General features: G+C 48.7%; 1 protein-coding gene across 1 annotated transcript in view; it reads left to right on the top strand.

Annotated features, from left to right (window-relative positions):
* Positions 1-26,621, top strand: part of LOC133357736 (protocadherin Fat 4-like) — a 66,880-nt gene that overhangs the window by 7,746 nt on the left and 32,513 nt on the right. The window contains exons 2-3 of the mRNA XM_061575830.1: positions 6,822-6,930; positions 8,441-8,944. Of these exons, the coding sequence (XP_061431814.1) occupies positions 6,822-6,930; positions 8,441-8,944 (613 nt within the window). The remainder of the gene's footprint in view (positions 1-6,821; positions 6,931-8,440; positions 8,945-26,621) is intronic.

Below are 26,621 nucleotides of genomic sequence, written 5' to 3'. Positions count from 1 at the left end.
GCCAGGGTGGAATCAACAGGTCGCTTGGGCCACGAGGGGTCCGCTAGGTGGAGCAGGCCAGGGTGGAATCAACTGGTCGCGTGGGCCACGAGGGGTCCGCTAAGTGGAGCAGGCTAGTGTGGAATCAACAGGTCGCTTGGGCAGCAGAGGGTGGAGTGGGCCAGTGTGGGGTAGACAGCGTGGACAGGGAGGGAACGCGAGGACGCGTATGGCTCCCCGTGTACTTTGAAGAAGGGTCATTGCTTGAAACGTCGCCTATTAAGGCCACATTGTCATTGAGGTTTTGTTGTTGTTTGTGGTTGCGCACTACTGCCAACACAGCAGCAACATCACTGCCACCAAACTCAGTTGCCCCAACAATCTGTTAAAGGCTACACGGGGGAAACGTGTGTGTATGTGTCTGTCTGTCGTGTGTGTGTGTGTATATACAGGGTGGCCCAAAAGTCAGGACACAGGGTTATTATATTTATTTGACGAAATCATGAAGGGTTATTTTCATTTATTTTCGCAAACACTGACTTCCGTGGACATTAATATGTGCGTGAATTCTCCCTTACGGGTAGAATAATGTTTGAATGTTCACGAATTATTTTGATGAACTGTCTTTACATTCTTAAACGTCATCTGAATAGGAAGAAGGAAAAAAATATTTAAAAAATTTAACAGATAAAAAATATATGAACTTAAAGACCAAACTATTAAAATGTATTCATGTTGAACTTCTTTCGCACCGTACGTAGCCAACGGTGCTAATCGGAGGTGCGGGGGGAGAACGAAAAACTCAACGCACGCAATCTTTTTTTAATGCCAGTGTTAAATAAATATAATAACGCTGTGTGTCCTCACTATTGACCCACTAAGTTTCTATGAGATGCTAAGCCAAGCTTTCCGTATCTTGAACCGGTGGCCTCGTGTATGCTTGTGCGTGCCTCTGCGTGTGTGCGACCCTGTGGGGAGCGGCAGTGTAGTAGCGGTGAGCGCTGCGCTGCGAACCCGGCCACCCGAGTTCGACTCCCGCTCACGGCCACCACCAATACCGGTGACGATTATCTGAACCGGTCACGGGCCTTCCCTAGGTCGACTCAGCCTCAAACGAGGACCCGGTGCGGTGTGCGGTAAACATCGCCACCGGGGAGACAAAGGCGGCCGGGCGTGGTTGCTGGCCACCCTACCTTCTCGTGCGCCGTGCCGGCCTTCATAGGTGCTACTCGCTAACAGCACTTGCCCCTGCAGTCTGTTACAGGCTACACGGGGGGCACCTTTGTCTGTGTCTTTTTGTCAAGCCTCTCGAAGCCGTTTGTTTTTCCTCCCACTCCTCGCCTCTTGACCTGCTCGCTCCGCCGGTGCGCGTTCTGCCGCCGCTCGACTCGAGGGGCGATGAACACCATCACTTTGTCTCCACCGGTCCCGTTCCTGCCATCTCTCTCTCTCCCAAAGGGGCGGTCACAAAGCGACCGCGGCACATGCTTCGCGATTACAACGGATTAGGGGCGAAGTTTGATCACTTGGCACGCGAACCGGACTTTGTAATCGGCGTGTGTGTGTGTGCAGGCAGTCCCCGGGTTACGGAAGGGTTAGGTTCTCCAGAATGATCCGTAACCCGAATTTTCAGTATGTCGGAAACTGAACAAAATTTCCCCCCCAAAAATCAAGATAAAATCCCATAGCCGGAAATAGTCGTAGCCTTCCCTAGCCGATTGCGAGTTGCTTTTCTCTCAGTACCGCATCATATGGTATTGCAGCATACAGTCCTGTACGATACGAAAGTAAAATAATTAGGTAACGCTACAAAAAAATAAATTTACTTTAACTCTAGTGGTGAAGCTCAGGCTTGGTCAAGGCGGCGTTCTGGCGGTGTTCGTGCGCAACATCGCCGCGCCACACTCACCTCGCGCTTACGTAACTCGCGCGTACATTTCCGTACGTTTTCCGTGAGGTCCTACTTCCGTAAGCCAGGTCTTCCGCAACCCGGGGACATGCTGTATGCTCAACTTTTTTCGCACCGTACGTAGCAAACCGTGCTAATCAGAGGTGCGGTGATGAGTCTATGAGCAGTGTTAGTCTATGAGCAGTATGTATGTTGAACTTCTTTCGCACCCCACGTAGCCAAACGTGCTCATTGGAGGCGCGGGGGAAGGACGACAAGAATCCGATGAGATACGAAGTTTTTTTTTCCCCCACAGACACGATAGGAGCGCTAAACGCAAATTGCATGACTGCTGAAACGATAGGGCAAGTTTCTGCAATACTCTTCCCCAACCGCTCACCACTCAGCGGCATCGTGAGTGAGTAGACCACGGAGTGAGTCGACTGGCAGCGCCACGTGTGCTTGGGGCAAAGTGCGGGTAACCCCCCACGTCTTCCAAGAAGTCTGTCCGGCGTGGAAGGAATCGGCCAAACGCTCCTTTCGAGAGCAGCGGTTCTTCAATTTTGCTGCTAATAAATACATAGGGTTTGATGAAACAAAGTAAGTTCAACTTAAGTGCCCATGCTTAAATTTCGATTTAAAGCTTTCGTGACTGCAGGGATTCATCTTCTTGGTTCTTTCGGCAAAGTCAGGTAGAAGGGAAATAATAAAAAATATATAATAAAATACAATTCTCACGACGTTTCGGCCTCAACGCAAGCAGCCGTCTTCAGGTGAAGAACAGGTCTGTCGGAAAGACAGCGTCTGCTGCTTCTTCTGTCGGAAAGACAGCGTCAGACGCTTCTTCGTCAGACGCTGTCTTTCCGACAGACCTGTTCTTCACCTGAAGACGGCTGCTTGCGTTGTGGCCGAAACGTCGTGAGAATTGTATTTTGTTATGTTTAATTTTTATTATTTTATTATTTCCCTTCCACGTGACTTTACCGAAAGAACCAAGAAGATGCGCATGCTTAATTTGTGTTTTCGACGATTTACCTTCGAAAAGAAATCTGTCCATGTCTCGCTACGCCCCAGAAAGGGCATCTCGCTTCCCCAGGGGGCTCAGTGTGCACCCAGGTGAAGAATCACTGCCCCAGAGCAGCGGTGGCCAAGCGGCATCTCCCGATTCGAGTGCGGATCTTTAAATCCACAATGCGCGCCTCTACCCAAGGGGCATAACGTAGAACGCGCGATCACAGCAGTAGCAACAAGAGATCATGGAGGTCTCCCGTGCTGTGCTGTGCTGTGCCTCTACTTATGAACGAGTTCGGTTCCAGAGGTCTGTTCATAAGTCGATCTATTCGTAAATCCAACTTTACTCCCTTCGATTCCAAACATGTTGTAATGCATGCACACTAAGCACGGGGGATGGATTTAAAGGTTGTATAATCTCCTGTAGATGTAGATGCCACTGGTTCATCGCGTTCTGCAGATGTAGATGCCACCACCACCATCTATTGATTATCTTGAGGCGCCACGGTGGCTAGGAGATGTTAACTCTCTCGCCTGGTATGCAGGAGGTTGTGGGGTTCAATCATGACCCTGACGCCTGCTGTATATTTGTAGTTTGCGTGTCTCTCTCTCTCCCTGTGGTCGTGTGGGTTTTTCTCCGGGTCCTCCGGTTTTCCTCCCCACATTCAGAATCAACATCACGCGCTTAGAGTCTTTGGCTGCGGTACATTTCCACGCGACGACGATGACGTGAAGCCACTTCGTTGGGCGATCATTTGTGGCCAGGTCGCTTCTGAACAAGAGCTACGTAGCAGCTCACTGGGCCTTACCTGGTAAAATAAAATGAAAAAATGTAATAAAAATAATATAAATGTTTATTTTTCTACCTACGTGACTTTACCGAAAGAACCAAAGAGTATGGATTCCTGCAGTCACGAAAGCCTCAAATCAAGATTTTAAAAATAAGTTTTAGTTTATTTTCTAACATCACGGAACTGTGATAGATGGGGACAGCTTGGGAAGGGCTTCTTCCAGCAGTGGATAGAACATGGCTGATTCGTTTAAAATTTAGTTTAGTTTTAGTTAATGCGAGGAACGACTTTTGCATTTAAATCTGTGACCTGCGTATCGCAATGCGTGTCGAAGTGTGCTCAGCGCGCATGTGTGCGTGTGTGTGTGTGCGTGGCCGTGTGTGCGTCCGTGTGTGCGTGTGTGTGCGTGTGTGCGTGCGTGTGTGAGCGCGTGTGTGCTTGCGTTCGTGTGTGCGTGCGTGTGCGAGCGCGTGCGTGCGTGTGTGTGCGTGTGTGTGCGTGTGTGCGTGTGTGCGTGCCTGTGTGAGCGCGTGTGTGCGTGCGTTCGTGATGTGCGTGCATGCGTGTGCGTGCGCGTGCGTGCGTGTGTGCTTGTGTGCGTGCGTGTGTGCGTGCGTTTGTGCAAGTGTGCGTGTGTGCAAGTGTGTGCAAGTGTGCGTGCATGTGTGTGTGTGCGTCCGTGTGTGTGTGCGTGCGTGCGTGTGTGTGCGTCGTTGTCATTGTGACGCTTGATTTGTTGTCCTTCCCCTGCACCTCCGATTTGCACGGTTGCCTATGTACGGTGCGAAAGAAGTTAAACGTACATATTGCCCATTGACTAACACTGCCCATAGACTCAACACTACCCATAGACTCAACACTGCCCATAGACTCAACACTACCCATAGACTCAACATTACCCATAGACTCAACACTGCCCGTAGACTCAACACTACCCATAGACTCACACTGCCCATAGACTAAAAACTGCCCATAGACTCAACACTGCCCATAGACGTAACACTGCCCATAGACTCAACACTACCCATAGACTCACACTGCCCATAGACTCAAAACTGCCCATAGACTCAACACTGCCCATAGACTTAACACTGCCCATAGACTCAACACTACCCATAGACTCAACACTACCCATAGACTCAACACTGCCCATAGACTCAACACTGCCCATAGACTCAACACTGCACCATAGACTCAACACTACCCATAGACTCAACACTGCCCATAGACTCAACACTGCCCATAGACTCAACACTGCCCATAGACTCAACACTGCCCATAGACTCAACACTGCCCATAGACTCAACACTGCCCATAGACTCAACACTACCCATAGACTCAACACTACCCATAGACTCAACACTACCCATAGACTCAACACTGCCCATAGACTCAACACTACCCATAGACTCAACACTGCCCATAGACTCAACACTACCCATAGACTCAACACTACCCATAGACTCAACACTGCCCATAGACTCAACACTGCCCATAGACTCAACACTGCCCATAGACTCAACACTGCCCATAGACTCAACACTGCCCATAGACTCAACACTGCCCATAGACTCAACACTGCCCATAGACTCAACACTACCCATAGACTCAACACTGCCCATAGACTCAACACTGCCCATAGACTCAACACTGCCCATAGACTCAACACTGCCCATAGACTCAACACTACCCATAGACTCAACACTACCCATAGACTCAACACTGCCCATAGACTCAACACTGCCCATAGACTCAACACTGCCCATAGACTCAACACTGCCCATAGACTCAACACTGCCCATAGACTCAACACTGCCCATAGACTCAACACTGCCCATAGACTCAACACTGCCCATAGACTCAACACTGCCCATAGACTCAACACTGCCCATAGACTCAACACTGCCCATAGACTCAACACTGCACCTCCAATGAGCACGGTAGGCTACGTACGATGCGAAAGAAGTTCAACGTAAAGTGCATACCACCCGCTGAGTCTCCTTGCCAAGTCTGTTTTCGCAACAGAGGGCAATAATCCCTACTACGTACGTCCCAACTGAGTAAGTTGACGGTGTAATTTTGAAAAATTCGGGGGCCATGACGCTGGCGCCCCTTGCGAATTATGTCACGGGAACTTTAAAAATTCACTGCGAATTATGCAAAAAAAAACAATCAATCGTTCTTGAAGAACTGCATCGCGGTTTTAAAGAAAGGTTTTTAAATGAATATTTTGATGACGATTTCCTGAATATTCACTTGTTTATGCTTGTATTTGTTGTTTGCTTATTTGCAGTGCCGGATTAAGGTAGTGCGGGGCCTGGAGAATATGTTATAAATAAACCCTTAAATTAAAACAAAAATGCAAAAATATAAAAACACACATTTTTTTTACTTTCATAGTAAAGAAATTGTATTCTTTTTTACTTGCTATACAGCCAGATAATACAACAAATCGCTAACATTAAACGCCCAGTCGTTCGTAAAAGTTTAATGCGGTATAGTACTGTAGTAATAGAGTAAGTGCAGAATAGCTTGAAAGCATTTAGCGCGGGGCCCGTAGCATATGCAGCTACTTTTGCTACGAGGATAATAATCCGGCACTGCTTGTTTGTTGGACCAGGCAGCGCCTTGGGCACTGTGTCAGCCATGCCATCAAAATCTAAGTTGTCTTGTGGTTGTTGTTGTTGTTTGACTTGCATCCCACTGGGATTTTTGCACACAGCGTTGGTGTACGGTGTTTTTTCTGCAATATTTTGCTGTCTTTTCTTGGATTTTCTGTTTGCACTTAGTCACATAGTCACTTTAAGATGTTTTCTTTATCATGTTTTTGTTTGTTGTGGTTGCACCCGATTCAAGAGCCGAATGGCTCACAGGGCTCTACCTAATAAATGAACTTGAACTTGAATTTGAAGAGAATGTGGACCGCTTTGAAACTCACGTGTTTTTTTTTACCGGCCTGCACTAATCCGTCACGACGCATTTTCTCCGAAAGAGACGGACGCGTAAGTGTTTGACCGTATTCTTCATCAGGGGCAGCCGCCGGATAATCCGAACCCATGAAACCTCTGTAGTGGCCCGGCGGCGCATCACCCCGGCGCTGTCGCCCCGCCTTTGGCGTCACCGCCGTGTTTCCGTTTTGCTCTCCGTGGCAGTGCCGCTGCGCGTGCCAGACGGGCGGAGGCGATGGGCGGGCGGCCGTGTCCCTGGCGCGGTTCGAGCGGCGGGCGTTCGTCTTCACGGTGCCCGAGGACTCGGCCCCAGGTACCAGCAGCAGCAGCAGCGGCGGCAGCAGGATAAGGAAATGCCTCCCTGATGTCGTCGAGATCACCGATTCTGGTCTTCAGGCCTTCAAATGCCCCGAGCTCACACACGAGATGTCTCCTAACTTCACCACGTGCCTTGTAGGTGGCTGAGTTTTTGAGTTGCAGTGAACCCAATGATGATGCAGATTCGATGTACTCATGTCTGATATGGCTCTTATTCACAATTGCACCCAAGTAACAAACAAAAAATACCGGTAACCACATGAATATCTGTGAAAAAACAATTGGAACAAAAATCTGTGAAAAAATTGCTGCATGGCACATCGGGTTTCTCCAGTATAAATACATACTCTGATTCTGAAAACAATAAATGTCCAGAGTCAAAATAAACACTATGTGTTTGGCTTTTTTACTGAAAAACAAAGACAGCTGCCACACACAATGCTGTCACAATCAGCAGCACACCACCGGACCTCCAATCCAGCTGTTCGCCAGTTCGATTTCATCTCTGGCACGGCAGTTGAATGAATGCATGGGGGTTGTTTGACCATACTTCACCACGCTGGTCAGTGCAGGTTGGTGAACGGCAGGCACAGGACAGGTTCAGATATCACTCGCTGCTGATGTGACCCGTGGCCATGAATTGAACTCAGGTCGCCAAGTTCCGTGCACTCCGAGCCACTGCTCCACCTCTGCATCACACCCTCCCGAAACCCCACCTCCGATTAGCACGGATGGCTACGTACGGTGCAAAAACAGGTCCCTGCGGGGTGGGCTGGTAGGAACGAATAACTAAAGAATATAAACATAATGTATTATTACACTTGTTTAGCCAGGAAAGCCTCACTGAGTCTAAAGGTTTTTGTAGGGTCCTTGCAGTAGGGGGCGATGTTGCTACACCTAATCGGACGATACGAACGGAGAGTTTGAGGCCTAGTTCTAGGCTTTAGGCCTAGCTGTAGGCTTTAGGCCGTTGTGAGTTAATTTGTAATTTAAATGTTTTAATTATTTATGTAAACGCTTTAAATGTAAATGTTTCTATTTAAAAACATTAGGGAATGTAACATTGTTAAACATTAACTCCCTTTCACACACGCGGGGGTACGATACGAAGGGAGAGTTTGAGGAGTAGGGTCCTGCCAAGTGTTTGCAGTAGGGGGCGATGTTGCTACACCTAATCGGACATCGGACGGACGGACGGACGATATAATCTATTGTAGGCTGGTTCACTTCGTTCCTACCAGTATAAGTTCAACGTACCTTAGCTGCGTACTACTGGAAAATTGCATTCGTGTGTCAAACATTACCCTGAGTTGTTGTTAATCGCTGTTCAGTGCTTTATGTGGAAGGGTTGAATATGTGTCATCTGCGGATCATTGCAATTGGAAAACAAAACTTTCAGTCTCGGCAGTCCCAATGCCTGGCTCTGAATAAAGATTTAAATACGACCTGCCGAGTATAATTGAGTTAATTCTGCGTATTGTTTGTGTCGTTATCTGTTTGACCAGGCAGCACTGTGGGCACTGTGTCAGCCGCGTCGCCAGAGCCGGGGCTTCTCGCGGATTTCTCGCTCGCGGATGACGACGACGCGGGGGGGGACACGTTCCTCGTGGACCGGCGCAGCGGCGCCATCCGCCTGCTCCGCTCGCTCGACCGCGAGGCTCGCCCCTTTTACGCGCTCACGCTCAGCGTCACCGCCGTTCCCGCCGGGGACTCGCGGAACCCCCCGAGCGGCGGCGGCGATGGCGGCGAATCGGGGGTCGCTTCCGGGAGCTCGGCACCGCTGGGGAATCCGCCCGACGCTTCTGCCGGCGACGGAGACACCCCCCGAGTCGTCGGCAACGCTGGGAATTCCGACGGCAGCGGGACGCTCGCGCGGGTCTACGTCAGCGTGCTCGACGTCAACGATAACGCGCCGGCGTTCGCGAGCTCGCGGCTGGAGGTGGAAGTGTGCGAGGACGTGGCGCTGGGAGCCGCCGTCGTCAGCCTCAACGCCAGCGACCCAGACGAAGGTGAGGACTCGCGGGTTCCCCTCGTCCACGGGAGCTCCCCCCGCCTAGGCGCCCCCCTCCCCTAGGCGCCCCCCCCCCCAAGCCGGGTCCGCCGCGTGAAGTCATTGCGATGGTGATGCGGAGTGGGTTCAGGTGGGTAAGGACTCAGTGTGTGCGGCTAAGGCTTCCAAATGTCTTGACTGGCTAAAGCCAGGACTCGCGTGCGGCTGGCAGCCCATTCCTCCGTGAGCGCCGCCCACTTTGTACATGGCCACACCCACTACACCGCTAGCCCCGCCTACTTCTGAGGTAGCTCCGCCTATTTCCTCGCATCATCTACAACTAAACTATATTTTAAATGAATCAGCCATTGTCTATCCACTGCTGGAAGAAGCCCTCCCCAAGCTGAGCTACATATATATTTGTCAGAAGCGACCTGGCTATCACAAATGATAGCTCAACAAAGTGGCCAAAAGCTGCCTCTGCAAGCATGACCGGAGTTCGCATGATGATGGTTTATGGTCCTTGATGAGATCAGCCAAGATATCGTGGTTAATCTGTGGAAAGCACTCTGTGTGTAATGAGTGCCACCTTAGAATGTATTCGTTTGGCAACTGGAAGCCAATGCAGCTCGGCGAGCACTGGACGGACACGGTGGGACCTTGTAGTAAAACTAAACTATGTTTTATTTTACCAAGTAAGGCCCTCTGAGCTGCATAGATCGTTTTCAGACGCCACCTGGCAACAAATGATAGCTCAGCAAAGTGGTCGTTCACGTGGAAAGGGAATGTGGCCAAATACTCTAAAGGCGTGATGTTGATTCTAAATGTGGAGGGAAAAACCGGAGGACCCGGAGAAAAATCCACACGGGGAGAGAGGGAGACACGCAAACTCCAAATATACAGCAGGCGTCAGGGTGGGGATCGAACCCACAATCTCCTGCATACCAGGCGAGGTAGTTAACATCTCGCCCATCGAGCATGAGGCCAGGAAACTTGAGACCTGGCGCCGAGACCCCTCCCCGACTGGTGCCAGGCTGCAGGGCACGAGGTGGCACGCTCACTTCAGCGCCTGCTCCCCGTACTTCCATGAGCCCAGTCCTGATATTCACGAATGCTGTGGGACATCCATTCTGAGACTTGCACCACACCGGAGGAAACAAAGAAACTCTGGTAGCATTACTCCCAGGGCCTGAGTTGGACTTGAGCTGCCATAGTGAGATTAAGATTCCTCCCCAGGACTTGCTGGGGTCATGCCACGCTGGGGTCATGCCACGCTGGGGTCATGCCACGCTGAGAGCAGAATTAATTACGTGATCGCCCTTTGGGGTTTTCCATGCAGCTTTTTAAGGGTGTACGCCGGTGGTGCTGAGGCCCTCTCCCAATCTGCTAGCGCTGGGGTTGTCCTATGGCTCCTAAAAGACGCGGTCCACGTGCGCCGTGGGAATCACCGTGAGCGCCGTGGGTCCCTTTTTTTGTCCCGTCACTGCTCGACTTGCTGAGCCCGTTTCCTGGCTAGTGCTTGGATGTTGTTATTTTTTTATACTTTACATTCATTGCCTCTCCCCCACCCCCACGCTTATCCTGTTATCCTGATTGTGCTATCGGCGTCGGGTCATGAGAAACATAATCCATTCATCCATAACAGTGGTTTGTTTGGGTTAGATGGCGGAAATATAAATGTGCCGTTAAACCCGCCACCACCCGACACAGCCAATTAGTAGGGTTTGTCTCGTAAACAAAACGTATCAATTCGTTATTAGTTCAGCACTACAGCGGTTGTGTGTTGGAGAGTAAACCCACCACAACATTTACAATTCGAGTGCCGATAATTACAACAACTAGTATCATCAGGCGACAGACAGAGTTGTGGAGAAATCCTCCTCCTCCTGTTTCGGTCTTAAATAATATTCATAATAATACATTCAGACCTCGCACTGAACATTGCAACCCTTGGTGTTCATAGAACGGGCCCACAGAAATGGATATCACAGAGCTACCTCCGAGATCTCTTCAGGCAACCTCTGTTGCGCACAAAAGGGGGCAGAACTTGCCCAAATGCTCTGCTTCAGAGACAAATCATAATCTTTAACACTTTCAAAATGAGAATATTTTATTCATAATGGAGAAATTCGATGAGCTATAAAGCTATTTTAACTGGGTAAGAACGTCACAACAACAAACACAAAAACACGATCGGAGTCTAAAGTACAAGAAAGGTAAACAAATCACCCAAACACAGGCAACAAAAAAACATCCTCATCCTGCCAGGCAAAGCCCACCGAGGTATGAACTTGTTTTTCAGAAGCGACCTGCCCACAAAACATAGCTCAACAAAGTGGACCATCGTTCGGACATTTACAAAGAGCTAGAATTAATCAAACTGAGGTGTAAATGTAATGTTTTTGATATTAAAAAAATGCGGTCATTCGTCGCTGGGCTGAGACCACCAACTCACTGCGCTTGAGTACGCGGTTTAGCCACGGGCAGGATTCGAACCCAGGCTCTCGGCTACCCGGCCCACTCCACCCACGTGTAGCCCATCGTAACTGCGCGACTGCCCTTTTGTGGGATCTGCGGAAGGTTGTGGGATTGGTGGCGCATGTGCACGCGCGTGTATTGCTTTGTGTGCACGTTGAACTTCTTTGGCACCGTACGTAGCCGACCGTGCTCGTCGGAGGTGCGGGGGAAGGACAACAAACTAAACACAAAAAGCAGCTCTAAGGGAATGAGTTTCCAATTTAGTATGGTAGTGTTGTGTATCGTAGTGAAGTGTATAGTATTGCAAGATATCGTAGTGTAGTGTGTGTAGTGTAGTATATAGTCGTATTGTAATATATTGTAGTGTATAGTGTAGTGTGTGTAGTGTAGTGTATGGTAGTGTAGTGTATAGTATTGCAGTGTATAGTGTAGTGTGTGTAGTGTATTGTATGGTAGTGTAGTGTATAGTATTGTAGTGTATAGTGTAGTGTATGGTAGTGTAGTGTATAGTATTGTAATATATTGTAGTGTATAGTGTAGTTGTGTAGTGTATAGTATTGTAGTGTATAATAGTGTAGCGTATAGTGTAGTATACAGTAGTGTAGTGTGTAGTGTATAATAGTGTAGTAAGTATTCAGGAGGCTTTGACGACGGGGTCTGAGGCACACTTATTTATTAACACCAACTTGTGCACAGTAACGGGTACACACAGTACTTAAGAGGGTATCGTCCCCTTCACTCGGCTACAGGGAGACACAACATCTAACCCCGCTAACCTGCGCCCAAGTCCTCCACTACGGAGCTAGGGGAGGCTACCTATCCCAGCCCTGGTCAAGCTGGGATCCCGGCACCCTGAGTCTCCAGACCGGCTCTTACAAGAACGTCAGTCTGGGCTCTCGAGGCCACGCCACCGGCTTGCCCTGGTCGGCCCTGACAAGGACAGCGAGCCAGGGGAGTTCCGGGGCCTATTCTAGCTGGTCTTCACTCTTCGCTGGTTTAAGCTAATACTCGACCTCGAGCCCTCCGGCTCACCACCTTTTATAGTACTCGGCCCCCGGGAGGGGCCCGTGGGGGATGCAGGTGCGGACGTCGGTGTGAGCACCTCCTCTGTGTACGGCTCTAACCACGCCCCTTGTGTTTGTTAGCTATCCGTGCCCATGCACAAATACACCTCTACAATAGTGTAGTGTATAGTGTAGTATAAAGTAGTGTGCAGTGTATTGTAGTGTGTATGTATGTATGTTGAACTTCTTTCGCACCGTACATAGCCAACCATGCCAATCGGAGGTGCGGGGGAATGACAATTAAACGGACACCACCTAAAGGCGCTCTAAATAAAAGAGTGATCGGCGTTGCCTGAGGTGCTCCGTGGTCTCGGACCGACACTTCGATTTGCTGTCTGTGCCGCGCTCTTCCCACGAGCCCGTCGCTGCGTTCCGCTGGTGGCTTGGGAGACGGCGATTGAGCCTCTGAGCAGGGCGTTTTTCTTCCACAGCTACCCCACGTCTCCCCCACATCTACCCCACACCTCCCCCACGTCTACCCCACATCTCCCCCACATCTCCCCCACGTCTACCCCACATCTCCCCCACATCTACCCCACGTCTCCCCCACATCTACCCCACACCTCCCCCACATCTCCCCCACATCTCTCCCACATCTCCCCCACATCTCCCCCACATCTCCCCCACATCTCCCCCACATCTACCCCACACCTCCCCCACATCTCCCCCACATCTCCCCCACATCTCCCCCACGTCTCCCCCACATCTCCCCCACATCTCCCCCACGTCTCCCCCACGTCTACCCCACGTCTCCCCCACATCTCCCCCACATCTCCCCCACGTCTCCCCCACATCTCCCCCACATCTCCCCCACGTCTCCCCCACGTCTACCCCACACCTCCCCCACATCTCCCCCACATCTCTCCAACATCTCTCCCACATCTCTCCCCCCCATCTCCCTCCAAAGCAATTATTCCTCTGCCGATATTCTTATTACTTCTGCAGCATTTTGTCGAAGTACTTTTGGGTGCGGGGCGAAAGTTGCATGTGAGTGCTAAATACATGCAAATCTCTTTTTTCGTATTCAGACCAGTGATTCACTCCGTCAGCCCGAGGAGTCTTGGCAGGGCTATAGAAGCATCGGGACACAACAGAGCAACGTGATGTGACTTTCTGCGATGATAATAATAACAATGCCATTTATGTACCCACAATGTCCTTCCCAAGTCTCAAAACCCCGTTTTGGGAGGCTTATGCTTGGTGATGCGTCGACCAATTCCATGTATGAACGTTTAGAGAATCTCCACACATACGAGGCAGTGATATTTAAAGATCCGCACAGATGAATTCACCAATCGCTGTATCGCCACCGCTTGGCCAGTTCCTAGCCCAAGCCTACAACACCTGGTGTACTCCCAGCCCACCAATGGTTACTCAGGCTCCAACGCGAACTTAGCTTCCAACATTTGATGAGTTTTGGGTGCCGAGGCAACGTGCTGTGATGTAACTTTCCGTCGCGGGCTTGCCGATTCAATGAGCCCATCGCTGAGGGGATAGGATGTTGAGCCAGAGATGACTTTGTAAGATGCCATTTTATTCTTCTCAATCACACCGTTAGCCTTTGAGTGCTGAACGCAGCCTCATGCTAAACGATGCTGTCATGCACTACAGCTGTTGACATTGCAGTTGGTTTTCCAATGTCTTCTGCCACGTGCTAAATAACGGCGCAACGCAGACCAAGGCTCTTTTGCAAAGGCCCACTGAGCTACGGCCTACGGAGCGATCAGAATCGCAACCTTTGTTTCGACTGCAGGAGGAATCCGATGAGCTAGGAAGCTCTTGTTCGCAGATGTCCAGTCGGGGCAGAGATGCAGCCCAAAGAGAGACGTCAACAGAGGAAGCCGACGAGCGAGATAAGAGATGGAGACGAGAGAGAGAGAGACTTTTGACTTTTAAACAACTTTTATTGCCGCCAGCAGCAAAAGCACTGGAGGCGATTCCGATATGAAATACACAAAATCACCAGCAAACAAATTAAATTTAAAGCTACAAATCCACGCGCTGTGGCGCTAAAAGCACCGCGCACAACACGAAAGAAAAGTCACGTGGTTGTGGTGGTCATCGCGCACGCCACGGTGACGAGCGAGCGCTTCAGAAGGTGAACACGAGGGTGCCATCCACGCTGGTACAGAGGGCTTGTCCGGCTCCCCAGCGTTCGAAGAATACGGAGAGAGAGAGATATGTACAGACGGCAAAAGCTATCAACAAAAGCCAATCCACTCTGACTTTCAACTCGTCGACCCCGTGGTTCAATAACCTCCACAGAGCCACCCGGCCCATGCTGAGGGCCTCCATTGCCCGGTGCGTTTAGCACGAGGAGTCAATTGGTGCCATATTTTTCCCCGACGGCCGACAGAGTGGGCGGTGTTCAGAGCCCCCTGGTCGCACGGCACAAGAGCCCCAGACCCATGCCTTCCCTGACCCTCTGTTGTCATTAAAGAAAAAGCACAGCATTTTATAATTGTTATGATACAAATGTGCAAAATAAAAAATAAAAATTCTAAATTGAAGATAACTGCTTGTAAACAATAAACCAATTATCATACAAGTTGCTTGGCAGTATGGAACCTCTGACCTGGCCGCCCAGCCTCACAGACCACAACAAGCAAAATCAGCAGTGGCTTTAACCGAGTGCATAAAAAGAAACCGCGGTGCACAAAACAAAGATCCCTCGTGTAGCCTTAACTGATTGTAGGGGCAAGTGCTGTTAGCGAGCACCTATGAAGGCCGGCACGGCACACGAAGGGGTGGGTGGTCAACACCACGCCCGGCCACCTTTGTTTCCCTAGTGACGATGTTTACACATCACACCAAGTACTCATTTGAGGCTGAGTCGACCTAGGGGAGGCCCAGGACCGGTTTTAGATACTCGTGAGGCCATGTGACTCATCAGCACACTCCAGTTTTAAATGTGAAGCACGCATGCCTATCCGGATTACAAGTAGCGGCTTAAGAAGATAAAACACAATTATACACGTAAGATCTTGCAGATCTACACTCGATCTTTAGTGGAGCGATTCCATTAGGAACTGATTCTAAATGAAAGGAAAACAACCGAACGAAAATTACTTAAATTAGTACCTTGTGTAAGTTATTTTTGACTTAAATGTTTATTTTTTTAAACTACATTGTCTGGAAATTATTGTTACAATATTCAGCAGATACTTAAGTAGGGCAGCGCCCCAACTCCCCAAACAGAATCAAAATATGTATTTATTCTGGAGTAATCCGATGAGCTATGAAGTTCTATTTCACGGATGTCCAGTAGAGGCACTGGGTAAGAACGCTACAACGACAAACACAATGCAATTGTCCACCCAATCACTGGCTTTGTACCAACAGTGTCAGACCAGAGAACGCCAAAAGGCGAAGAGCACACAGACAATGCAAGGATCAGAACACGTATAGCTCGGGTCGAGCAGCTATATCTTTGGAAACTTTTTGCCAGTATCCAAAATGATGAAAAATAATTAATATTTAAAAATATTTATTTTTAAACACACTTTCATGAAATGTACTCGTAATGGCAAACCTTCACGACTCCAGGAAGTGGCCCCGAAGTTTGCCATCACATAAGGGGTCCTGGTGATTTACAGAACAACGTCAGTTGACCGTGGACAATTAGAGCCAAGCCGAAACATAACATAGAAAAATTAATGTTTACAATTTTTTTTTAAATAAAATATAGTACAGTATTGTCATCAGTATGACATAAGTATACCAAGTTTGCAGTCGATACCACATTGGGAAGTGGGTTAAAATTGAGTTACAAGATTTGAGGATACGACAACAACAGCAACAGACAGAGTGAGTTAATAGAAAGCGTGAAATAAGAATGGGTTTGTACCCTTTCTGGCAATAAAACAGGAGTCGTGTTAAGATATTCAGACACCAAATGGATACCTTTTTGCACGGCATCAAGTCTGCATTAACCACGCACACTTGTGGCGAACATGCTCTGATAATTAATCATTATAATTAATATCTACAATGTCCTTGAAACTGGTCTAACACTGGTGGTGAGGGGGCCAGAAGAGGCCTCTGTACCAGCGTGGAACGCCACCCTCCTTGTCACCTTCTCACGTGCTCCGTCGCCGGGCGTGACGAGCACCACCACGTGACTTTTTTGCGTTGCGCGTAGCGCGCCAATCGCCACGGCGCGTGTTTTTATAGTGTTTGTGTTATTTGTCACTGGTGACTTTGTATTTCGCATCGAAATCGCCCCCAGTGCTGTTGCTGCTAGCGGCAATAAAAGTAGTTTGAAAGTCAAAAGTATCTCACCATCATCACGGTGGCCAGGAGATGTTAACTACCTCGCCTGGTATACAGGAGGTCGTGGGTTCCATCCCGACCCTGACGCCTGCTGTAAAGAAGGTTGCTGTCTCTGTTATAGGCCAATCGGCTTCAAAGACAATGCGTGTATCATCATCAGAGCATGTTCGTTTGCATGTTTTGCCACAAGCACGTGTGGTTCATGCGAGCGTGATGCCTTGCAAAAGGGTTCTATTTGGTGTTTGAACAGCTTAACACCTCCTGCTTTATTGCCTGAAAGGGTAAAACATATTCTTGTTTTTCATCATTTCCCATACTGCCAAAAAGGTCCCGTAGATGTAACCACGGTCGGTCGCTCGGCATGCCGCGTGCGGTCGTGGTGGCGGGGTAAAGTACGGGTACTCTCAACTCTCCCAAGACGTCTGGCCAGGCGTGGGAAGAGTAGGCCAAATTCACATTTTTGAGGAGCCTAAAAAGTGGCGCTCCCCAGAGCTCGCCCTTCCGCCAGCACGCAATCGCAGGGCTGCGCTTTTACCGACGTTAAAGGCCAGCGAAAGTTTGTCGAAACTTAAATGTTGAAAAATATAAATCATTGCGACCCTTAGGGGTCACGAGTTGCACTTTTTCTTCTTCTCTTTCTTGTCGCCGAGCGAGGCTTTGTGCTGCCGCCACCGCATGGCACCACCCGTAAGCCCTGGGTGGAGGGAAGAGGGCACAGGGGTCAAAGATGGGGGCAGGTGCCAGGCCTCTGACCCCGCGCTCCGCATGACGAGTTCAGCGGGAAGCCCTCGTGAAGGCCCCCCGGTGGTGGTGGGCGGGGGGCACTACTACGGTCACCACAACCACGGTCACCACCACCACCGCCTTGGAGTGCGTGGATCGTGGGGCCTCGCCTGCCATGGGAGAGGCATTGATCTTCATTATTCGAGGTTGTTGCTGCTGCTGCTGTTGTTATTAGTGGTATGCATTTATATGCATTCATTAATCTCCTCCCCTTCCCACCACTTCGCTCAAGGGTACACAAGTGACGCCACCACATCTACGCCTATATTTAAGGAACGCAACAGGAGGATTTCTTCAAAAATCTGGCCGTCGCCTGATGAAGCTATGTGTAATTACCGACGAAACGTCGTGCTAAGATTGTAAATGTGGCGGCTTTGCTCTCGTACTGTACTAGTGACGAATTGGCATGTTCTGTCTACGTGACAAACCATACTAATTGGCTGTGTGGGGTGGTGGCGGGTTTATCGACACATTTATATATTTACGCGATCTAACCCAAAAAACCCTCTTATGGATACTGTTGTTATATCACCGGTAACCGAATGAAAACCACCGGTGTAAAAACTTGTAACCGTATTTATTTTGCGGCAGGCATAGATAGACTTCTTCTTTCGTTCGCTCGTTCGTACGTACGGCTGATGATGATGATGATGTAGATGCGGAGCAACAACTAACAGTATCACATTCAGCTGGTTCAAGCCCAGACAGTGGCGTGGGGCATCGCTGCGATTATCGGGGGGCATTGAGTCATTACAAGGCCGTAGCCATGGAGTCAACATTGGGGGGGACCAAATCGTCCAGGGGGTCTGGGGGTCCCCCCCCCCAGAAAAAAGTCTAAATTTGAAACTTATTTCTTGCCATTTCCTCCCTAAAATATAAATACATTCACTAACACATCGGATGTACTTTTTTTGTACAATAATATCTAATAGTGTATTGTATTACATTGCTCTGTTTTTCTTTTTTACCTTTTCTTGTTTCATTGTATGTAATGGCAGAGATTAGGGATTAATAAAGTACAACCATAACCACAATCATATATATTCTTAGGTTTTTTCGGTAAAGTCACGTAGGTAAAACATCAAAATTAATGAAAATAAAATAAAATAAAACAAAAATCACGACGTTTCGGAGGCCTCCGAAACCTAAGAATATGAATCATTGCAGTCACGAAAGCTTCAAATCTACACAATCATATAAACAGAATTCTATTTTATAGCAATATATTGGGGGGGACAGTTTGAGCATATTTGAATATTGGGGGGGGGGATGTGCCCCCCCCCCCCAATATATATTATAATTTCGGCCTTGAGTCTATGGGTAGTGTTGAGTCTATGGGTAGTGTTGAGTCTATGGGTAGTGTTGAGTCTATGGGCAGTGTTGAGTCTATGGGTAGTGATAGTTAATGGGCAGTGTTGAGTCTATGGGCAGTGTTGAGTCTATGAGCAGTGTTGAGTCTATGGGTAGTGTTGAGTCTATGAGCAGTGTTGAGTCTATGGCTAGTGATAGTTAATGGGCAGTGTTGAGTCTATGGGCAGTGTTGAGTCTATGAGCAGTGTTGAGTCTATGGGTAGTGTTGAGTCTATGGGTAGTGATAGTTAATGGGCAGTGTTGAGTCTAGGGGTAGTGTTAGTCTATGGGCAGTGCTGAGTCTATGGGCAGTGTTGAGTCTATGGGCAGTGTTGAGTCTATGGGTAGTGTTGAGTCTATGAGCAGTGTTGAGTCTATGGGCAGTGTTGAGTCTATGGGTAGTGATAGTTAATGGGCAGTGTTGAGTCTAGGGGTAGTGTTAGTCTATGGGCAGTGCTGAGTCTATGGGCAGTGTTGAGTCTATGGGCAGTGTTGAGTCTATGGGTAGTGTTGAGTCTATGAGCAGTGTTGAGTCTATGGGCAGTGTTGAGTCTATGGGTAGTGATAGTCAATGGGCAGTGTTGAGTCTAGGGGTAGTGTTAGTCTATGGGCAGTGCTGAGTCTATGGGCAGTGTTGAGTCTATGGGTAGTGTTGAGTCTATGGGCAGTGTTGAGTCTATGGGCAGTGTTGAGTCTATGGGCAGTGTTGAGTCTATGGGTAGTGTTGAGTCTATGGGTAATGTTAGTCTATGGGCAGTGTTGAGTCTATGGGCAGTGTTGAGTCTATGGGTAGTGTTGAGTCTATGGGTAGTGATAGTTAATGGGCAGTGTTGAGTCTAGGGGTAGTGTTAGTCTATGGACAGTGCTGAGTCTATGGGCAGTGTTGAGTCTATGGGCAGTGTTGAGTCTATGGGTAGTGTTGAGTCTATGAGCAGTGTTGAGTCTATGGGCAGTGTTGAGTCTATGGGTAGTGATAGTTAATGGGCAGTGTTGAGTCTAGGGGCAGTGTTAGTCTATGGGCAGTGCTGAGTCTATGGGCAGTGTTGAGTCTATGGGCAGTGTTGAGTCTATGGGTAGTGTTGAGTCTATGAGCAGTGTTGAGTCTATGGGCAGTGTTGAGTCTATGGGTAGTGATAGTCAATGGGCAGTGTTGAGTCTAGGGGTAGTGTTAGTCTATGGGCAGTGCTGAGTCAATGGGCAGTGTTGAGTCTAGGGGTAGTGTTAGTCTATGGGCAGTGCTGAGTCTATGGGCAGTGTTGAGTCTATGGGTAGTGTTGAGTCTATGGGCAGTGTTGAGTCTATGAGCAGTGTTGAGTCTATGGGCAGTGTTGAGTCTATGGGTAGTGATAGTCAATGGGCAGTGTTGAGTCTAGGGGTAGTGTTAGTCTATGGGCAGTGCTGAGTCTATGGGCAGTGTTGAGTCTATGGGTAGTGTTGAGTCTATGGGTAGTGTTGAGTCTATGGGCAGTGTTGAGTCTATGGACAGTGTTGAGTCTATGGGCAGTGTTGAGTCTATGGGCAGTGTTGAGTCTATGGGCAGTGTTGAGTCTATGGACAGTGTTGAGTCTATGGGCAGTGTTGAGTCTATGGGCAGTGTTGAGTCTATGGGTAATGTTACTCTATGGGCAGTATGAATGTATGTATATGTTGAACTTCTTTTGCACCGTTCGTATTCAACCGTGCGAATCGAAGGTGCGGGGGGGGGGGTGAAGGACAACAAATTAAACACAAAAATCAGTTTTAAAGAAATTAGTTTGTCAATCGAGATGATTAAAAGTGCATGGCTCCAATCGGCTTCCTAATATTGGAAAGGAAGAGCGTTCCAGACGGCCGCAGAAGCGCGTCTGAAAGCGCCTCGCGATGCGGTGACCACCGTCTCTGTCCGACGGTGAGCCAAAAGCCGCTGCTGACCCGCATAACAAAAGTATCTTCTTCAAACAACCCACCGGGCCTCACAGCAAGCCCGACTGCTGATGAGACACTGGTACGTCAAAGCCTGTTTCTCCCCAGTGCTGATGTTTTCGTTCCAGATGACCGCTGCAAAGTATGATCTTGTGTTTTGATTTAGTGTGCTGATCTAAAAGGTGCATTGAAAAATGTTGATACTCCTACTGATGCTCCTGCTGTTGTGGAATGACTCATGCAGCCAGCTATGGCTACAGGGTTTTGGTGGCACATGTTGTTTATGTCGTTCATTGTGAAAATTCGGTCATAGTTCCTATGATCACTGTTACATTGCTTATGGCTTTATTTTGGTGATTTCGAAAAGTTTTTTGGTTTGGCCATGTTTGTTTGTTGTAGTAGGGAGTTTTACTGATGGCTTGAATTTAAGTTGTTTTGTGGTTGTTGTTGTTTGACTTGCATCCCACTGGGATTTTTGCACACAGCATTGATATACGGTGCTTTTTCTGGAAGACTTTGCAGTTTTTTTCTGGATTTTTCTGTCACTTTAAGTTGTTTTCTTGTTCATGTTTTAATTTTTAGTTTGTTGCGGTTGCACCCGATTCAAGAGCCGAATGGCTCACAGGGCTATACCTAATGAATTAAACTGAAAACTGAAATTGTTACACGCGGCGCCAGATGTTGGCTGTGACCAGGAATGAAACTGGGTTCACCAGGTTCCTAGCGTAGTTCGCTCACCACCACGCCTCACCTCCCCCACACAAAGATGCCCCGTGTAGCCTTTACAGACTGTCGGAGCAAGTGCTGTTAGCGAGCACCTATGAAGGCCGCCACGGCGCACAGTAGGTGGGTGGCCAGCACCACGCCCGGCCGCCTTTGTCTCCCTAGTTGCGATGTTTACACGCCGCACCAGGTACTCATTTGAGGCTGAGTCGACCTCGGGGAGGCCCAGGACCCAGTTCAGATAATCGTCACCGGCGTTGGCCGAACTCGGATCGCCGGGTTCGTAGCACGGCATGCTAACCGCTACACCACCGCTCCCCCACACATGCATGCACGCGCACACACACACACAACTATAAGCACACTGTGTATGTAGAAGCATTTTATTATTTCATTAACGCGTGATATTTTTTTCCGAGTAATTTTATGCTCCGGCGACTGCACGGAATTTCTTTTGTGGGGTCAAAGCTCTAGAGAATGCTGTGTTTTCCCAAGCAAAAAAAATATGGGCACGGTATTGGCCAAATTAGGTTTGAAGAGACGCTCATGTAGTTGTTTTAGTCCCGGACGATTTTACACTGTGCGTCCGCGTAAGCTGAGCTGAATGTGCGAGTCACAATTTTGACCAAAACATCGCAACTGTGGACTCATATTTGACCCTCCATCACTCGGGCGTGTTGCGTGCCTCCGATCAGCGCGGTGGGCCACGTGCGGTTGCGAAAGAAGTTCAGCACACGGACAGACGTACGTAGCGAGGTCCACAACCGCTGGGTTATGCTGCCCCCCCCCCCTTTCAGTGAGATAATAGAGGGTTTTTTGGGTTAGAGTGCATAAACATATGTGTCGTTAAAACCCGCCACCACCCGACACAGCCAACTAGTAAGGGTTGTCACGTAAAAAGAACATGCCAATTCGTCACTAGTACAGCACTAGTGTATAGTGTAGTGTATAGTGTAGTCTATAGTATAGTGTAGTGTATAGTGTAGTGTATAGTAGTGTATAGTGTAGTATACTAGTACAGCACACCTGTGTGTGTTGGAGAGCCAAGCCACAACATTTACAATCTGAGTACGACGTTTCGCCAGTAATTACAGCTAGCTTCATCAGGCGACAGCCAGATTTTTTCCCCTTATATTACAGAAGAAATGTGAACAAGAGATGCAGTGAGATAAGGGATGTAGCAGCCAAGGAAACGAATTGTTTGGTGATGCCGCTGCTGCTGCATTGGCAGAGGTAAAAAATAAAATAAATATTCGTCATTTGAAAAATGTGCTGCCGTAAAATTAAAAGGATACAGTGACCGACGTTTTGGGCAACGAACCTTTGTGTTGTAGCGCGTAAAAAGGTGTGTAAAGCATCACTCATCATAAACTTTTCCTTCCCAAAGGCCACGGTGTGATCGACTAACGTGTGGAGAATTAATTTTGTTTAACAGAAGGGGTAGCAGCGATATCTCGAGACAGATTCAGGCAGAGAAGACTGAAGCAGGCGAGATAGAAATGAGATTAAAATGTTCTGAGCTCCAAATCTCTCAATGTAGAGATTTGACACCTTGACAGCGTAAAATCAATCAGCTTCCTAACTCTGTCATTTTTGGGGTGGCTCAATTTTTTGTTATTCAGGAGTGCTGGAAAAATACACAAATCTACTACTTGTAGATTAGAAAAGGCGCGATCTTGACCGTTTGATGAATCCTCCCATCGTGCCGTGCATGTCACGTGACAGTCGCCATTCTGAGCGGGCAGAGAAAAGGTGTTTGGATATTTTGAGCCGTAAGCTGAGACTTGGCCATAATTGTGCCGAATGATATGACAGTATGTGCAAAATAGTGCAGCAAACTCGTCCTTTTATTGAAGCAACGTTTGAAAAATAACATGTTTTACCCTTTCTGGCAAAATAACAACAACAGGTGTTAAGATCTTCTTGGTTCTTTCGGTAAAGTCACGTAGAAGGGATGTTTTATTTTTATTATTTTATTACTTCCCTTCTACGTGACTTTACCGAAAGAACCAAGAAGATGAATCCCTGCAGTCACGAAAGCTTTAAATCGAAAGGTGTTAAGATGTTCAAACACCAAAATGGATGCCTTTTGTGAGGCATCGTGTACTGCATTAACCACACACCGTACTTGTGAACATGCAAACAAACACGCTCTGATAAGATATGCGTTGTCTTTGAAACCGATTGGCCAGAAAGGCTAAACGCCTGTTATTATATTTCACACTTTGATGCTGGTAACAAGTTCCCGTGGTGCCGTCCCCGTTTGTCAAGAGTCACTCACGGACGGTGGTCGACACGCAGCGGGCACGCGGGGGGACCACGCTCCTGACCCCAACGAGTCACATTCTCCATGGGACCTCTCTTGCCACGATCAAAATATTATAATATCTGGCAATAAAACAGCTGTGTTAAGATCTTGATTTGAAGCTTTCGTGACTGCAGGAATTCATACTCTTTGGTTCTTTTGGTAAAGTCACGTAGGTTTTTAATAATTTTTGCGATATGAAATATTTTTTTATTTTATACCTACGTGACTTTACCGAAAGAACCAAAGAGTATAGGTGTTAAGATGTTAAAACACCAAACTGAAACCCTTTGCAAGAAATCATGCACCCCATTAACCACACATACTTGTGGTGAACATGCAAACAAAACAAACATACTCTGATAATATACGCATCGTCTTTTAATCTGATTGGTCCACACCAGAGACAGCTTTCTTTAGAGCTGAGTCTCAAACAGTGTTAGACCAGAGGACGCCAAAAGGCGAACAGCACAAAGACAACGCACTATCAGGACATTGAGAGCTCGGGGTGAGCAGCTACATCACGGGACCTCCCTTGCCACTATCAAAGTATAAGAAGATGTTTTACCCTTTCTGGCAATAAAACAGCTGTGTGAAGATTTTAAAACACCAAACTGAAACCTTTTGCAAGGAATCATGTTACCGCATGAACCACATATACTTGTGGTGAACATGCAAACAAAACACGTGCTCTGGTACAGTCTCAAATCTTCAATCGGGGGCCCAGAGTCACGAGACCCATATGAACAGAATTGGGGGTACGTCGGTTGTTACCCGGTATATAAAGAAATAAAAAAATAAAAATAAATTTCCGCGATTATTATTTCCGTCCTCGCGATTCGCAACCCCGGTCAGAAAATTATTGCGGGGTGCGAGCGCAGAATTAAGTTGTAAGCAAGAGATGAGCGTTTGTTTAGTGTCGAGATGAACGTGTGCCCGTGTAGAGGAGGAGTAAGCAGGACACAATCTCGCCCTCGTTCAAGAATGCCTTGCCCAGTCTCACGAGACTCGTTTTCAGGAGAGTCCTGCGGTAGGATATTTGAACGTGTCGGGCAGTACACTGGTGATGCTCGGCATATAAAAAAGTCACACAAACGTTTGCGATAATTATTCACGTTCCCGCGATTTGCTACCCCGGTCAGAAAATCTTGCGGGTGGTGGTGGTGCGAGTTAAAATCAGTTGCGATGTCGAAGCGGTCGCAAGACGGAACGTTGCTACGAGCGGCTGAACGCGAAGCTTCGCGTTCTGTTGCCGTACAGCAGCACCCGGCCCTGATGGCGATTGGCTGGCTCCGTGTTCCAGAGGCAAGATGTGACTGCTCGTGCCCTACCCAGACTTGGTCGGACGGTTCCTCGATTCGTTTCCGCAATTGTTTCTTAGCGGGACGGTGGCATCACAAAGATTATGACTCGTGGTGGTGTCACCACCGCACGTTCGAATGGGAAAGCGGCCGCCGAATCTAAGTGGCAACTTTTGATGGACAGTTCTGCAGCTCCACTCAACAAGGGGGGCAACAGCGACATCGTTGGACTGTTTCACGAGGACCCGGTGTGTTGTTGTCACGCTGCACCAGTGTGGTGCCGCCTATACGCCCGAATTCAACTGGGCCAGCCACGCGGAGTGGTCACACGGCGCGGTCACGTGACCACTTCGCTCGCAGCTTGTCGGCTTGCGGATTCTGGAAATTTTGGAATTTCGTGGGAGTGCCGCGTGGGTGGGTTTTAGGGGGGGCCAGGGGTTACTCGTGTCAGGGCCGTCCCCGCGTTGCCAAAGATACTTTCCTGTTTCAAGGGAACTTTAATGAAACGCTAAAACGTTTCGCTGGCGTCTCCGTCGAGCCGCCCTCGCACTGTGCGGCGAGCTCCGCACCCCGGACCCCGCGAGCGGCGATTTGGCCGCTTGCTCGCCAATTGGTTGGTTTGTGCACATGGAGGATGGGCTCATGAGAGAGAGACAGAGACAGAGAGAGAGGGACTTTTGACTTTTAAACAACTTTTATTGCCGCCAGCAGCAAAACCACTGGAGGCGATTTCAATATGAAATACACAAAGTCACCAGCAACAAATAACACAAACACTATAAATCCACGCGCTGTGGCGCTAAATGCGCCGCGCACAACACAAAAAAGCCACGTGGTTGTGGTGGTCATCGCGCACGCCATGCCGACGAGCGAGCACTTCAGAAGGTGAACACGAGGGTGCCGTCCACGCTGGTACAGAGGGCCCTTCCGGCCCCCCAGCGTTCGAAGAAGACGCGCTGCACATCACCGACATGTGTGTGGTACGCGTGCTGCAGCCGGAGCCACACTTAGAGCAGGCCCCTGAACACTGGAAGCACAGAGCAGCCGTCAGTGTCACCTAGCAGCATATTTTTCCTCGTCTTGTACACCGCCAACTTCGCCTGAGCACAGGCGAAGTTGGCGAGGTCATGGCGCTTGTTAGCCAGGTAAGGCACCATCCCATATACGAAGCTGCTGTTGTAGAAGGGCACCCCCAGTTTCCTGAAGATGTTCCCCAAAAGGTGGAACATTGGGTTGAGCCGCTGGCAGCCTAAGTACTGGTGGGGCAGATCCTAGACAGAGACAGAGACGGAGAGAGACAGACGGAGAGAGACAGACGGAGAGAGACAGAGATGGGGAGAGAGAGTCACTCTTCCACTCAAGAATAACTCATTTGTGTTCTCAGGGCAACGACCGTTCATTGGCTCGAGGCGAACGAAAACAGTTTCGGTAACATTCGTGTGGGCAACTTTCAAATAATATTTCTATAAACGAGAAAAGCCCCCCCCTCCCCCCTCCTCTCCCTGCCAATGCTGGAAC

Source organism: Lethenteron reissneri, chromosome 59 (genome assembly GCF_015708825.2).
Source record: "Lethenteron reissneri isolate LAM-NWPU_2019-01 chromosome 59, ASM1570882v1, whole genome shotgun sequence".
Taxonomy (NCBI): domain Eukaryota; kingdom Metazoa; phylum Chordata; class Hyperoartia; order Petromyzontiformes; family Petromyzontidae; genus Lethenteron; species Lethenteron reissneri.
The sequence above is the reverse complement of the archived record's forward strand: the minus strand, read 5'-3'. Positions and strand labels throughout refer to the sequence as shown.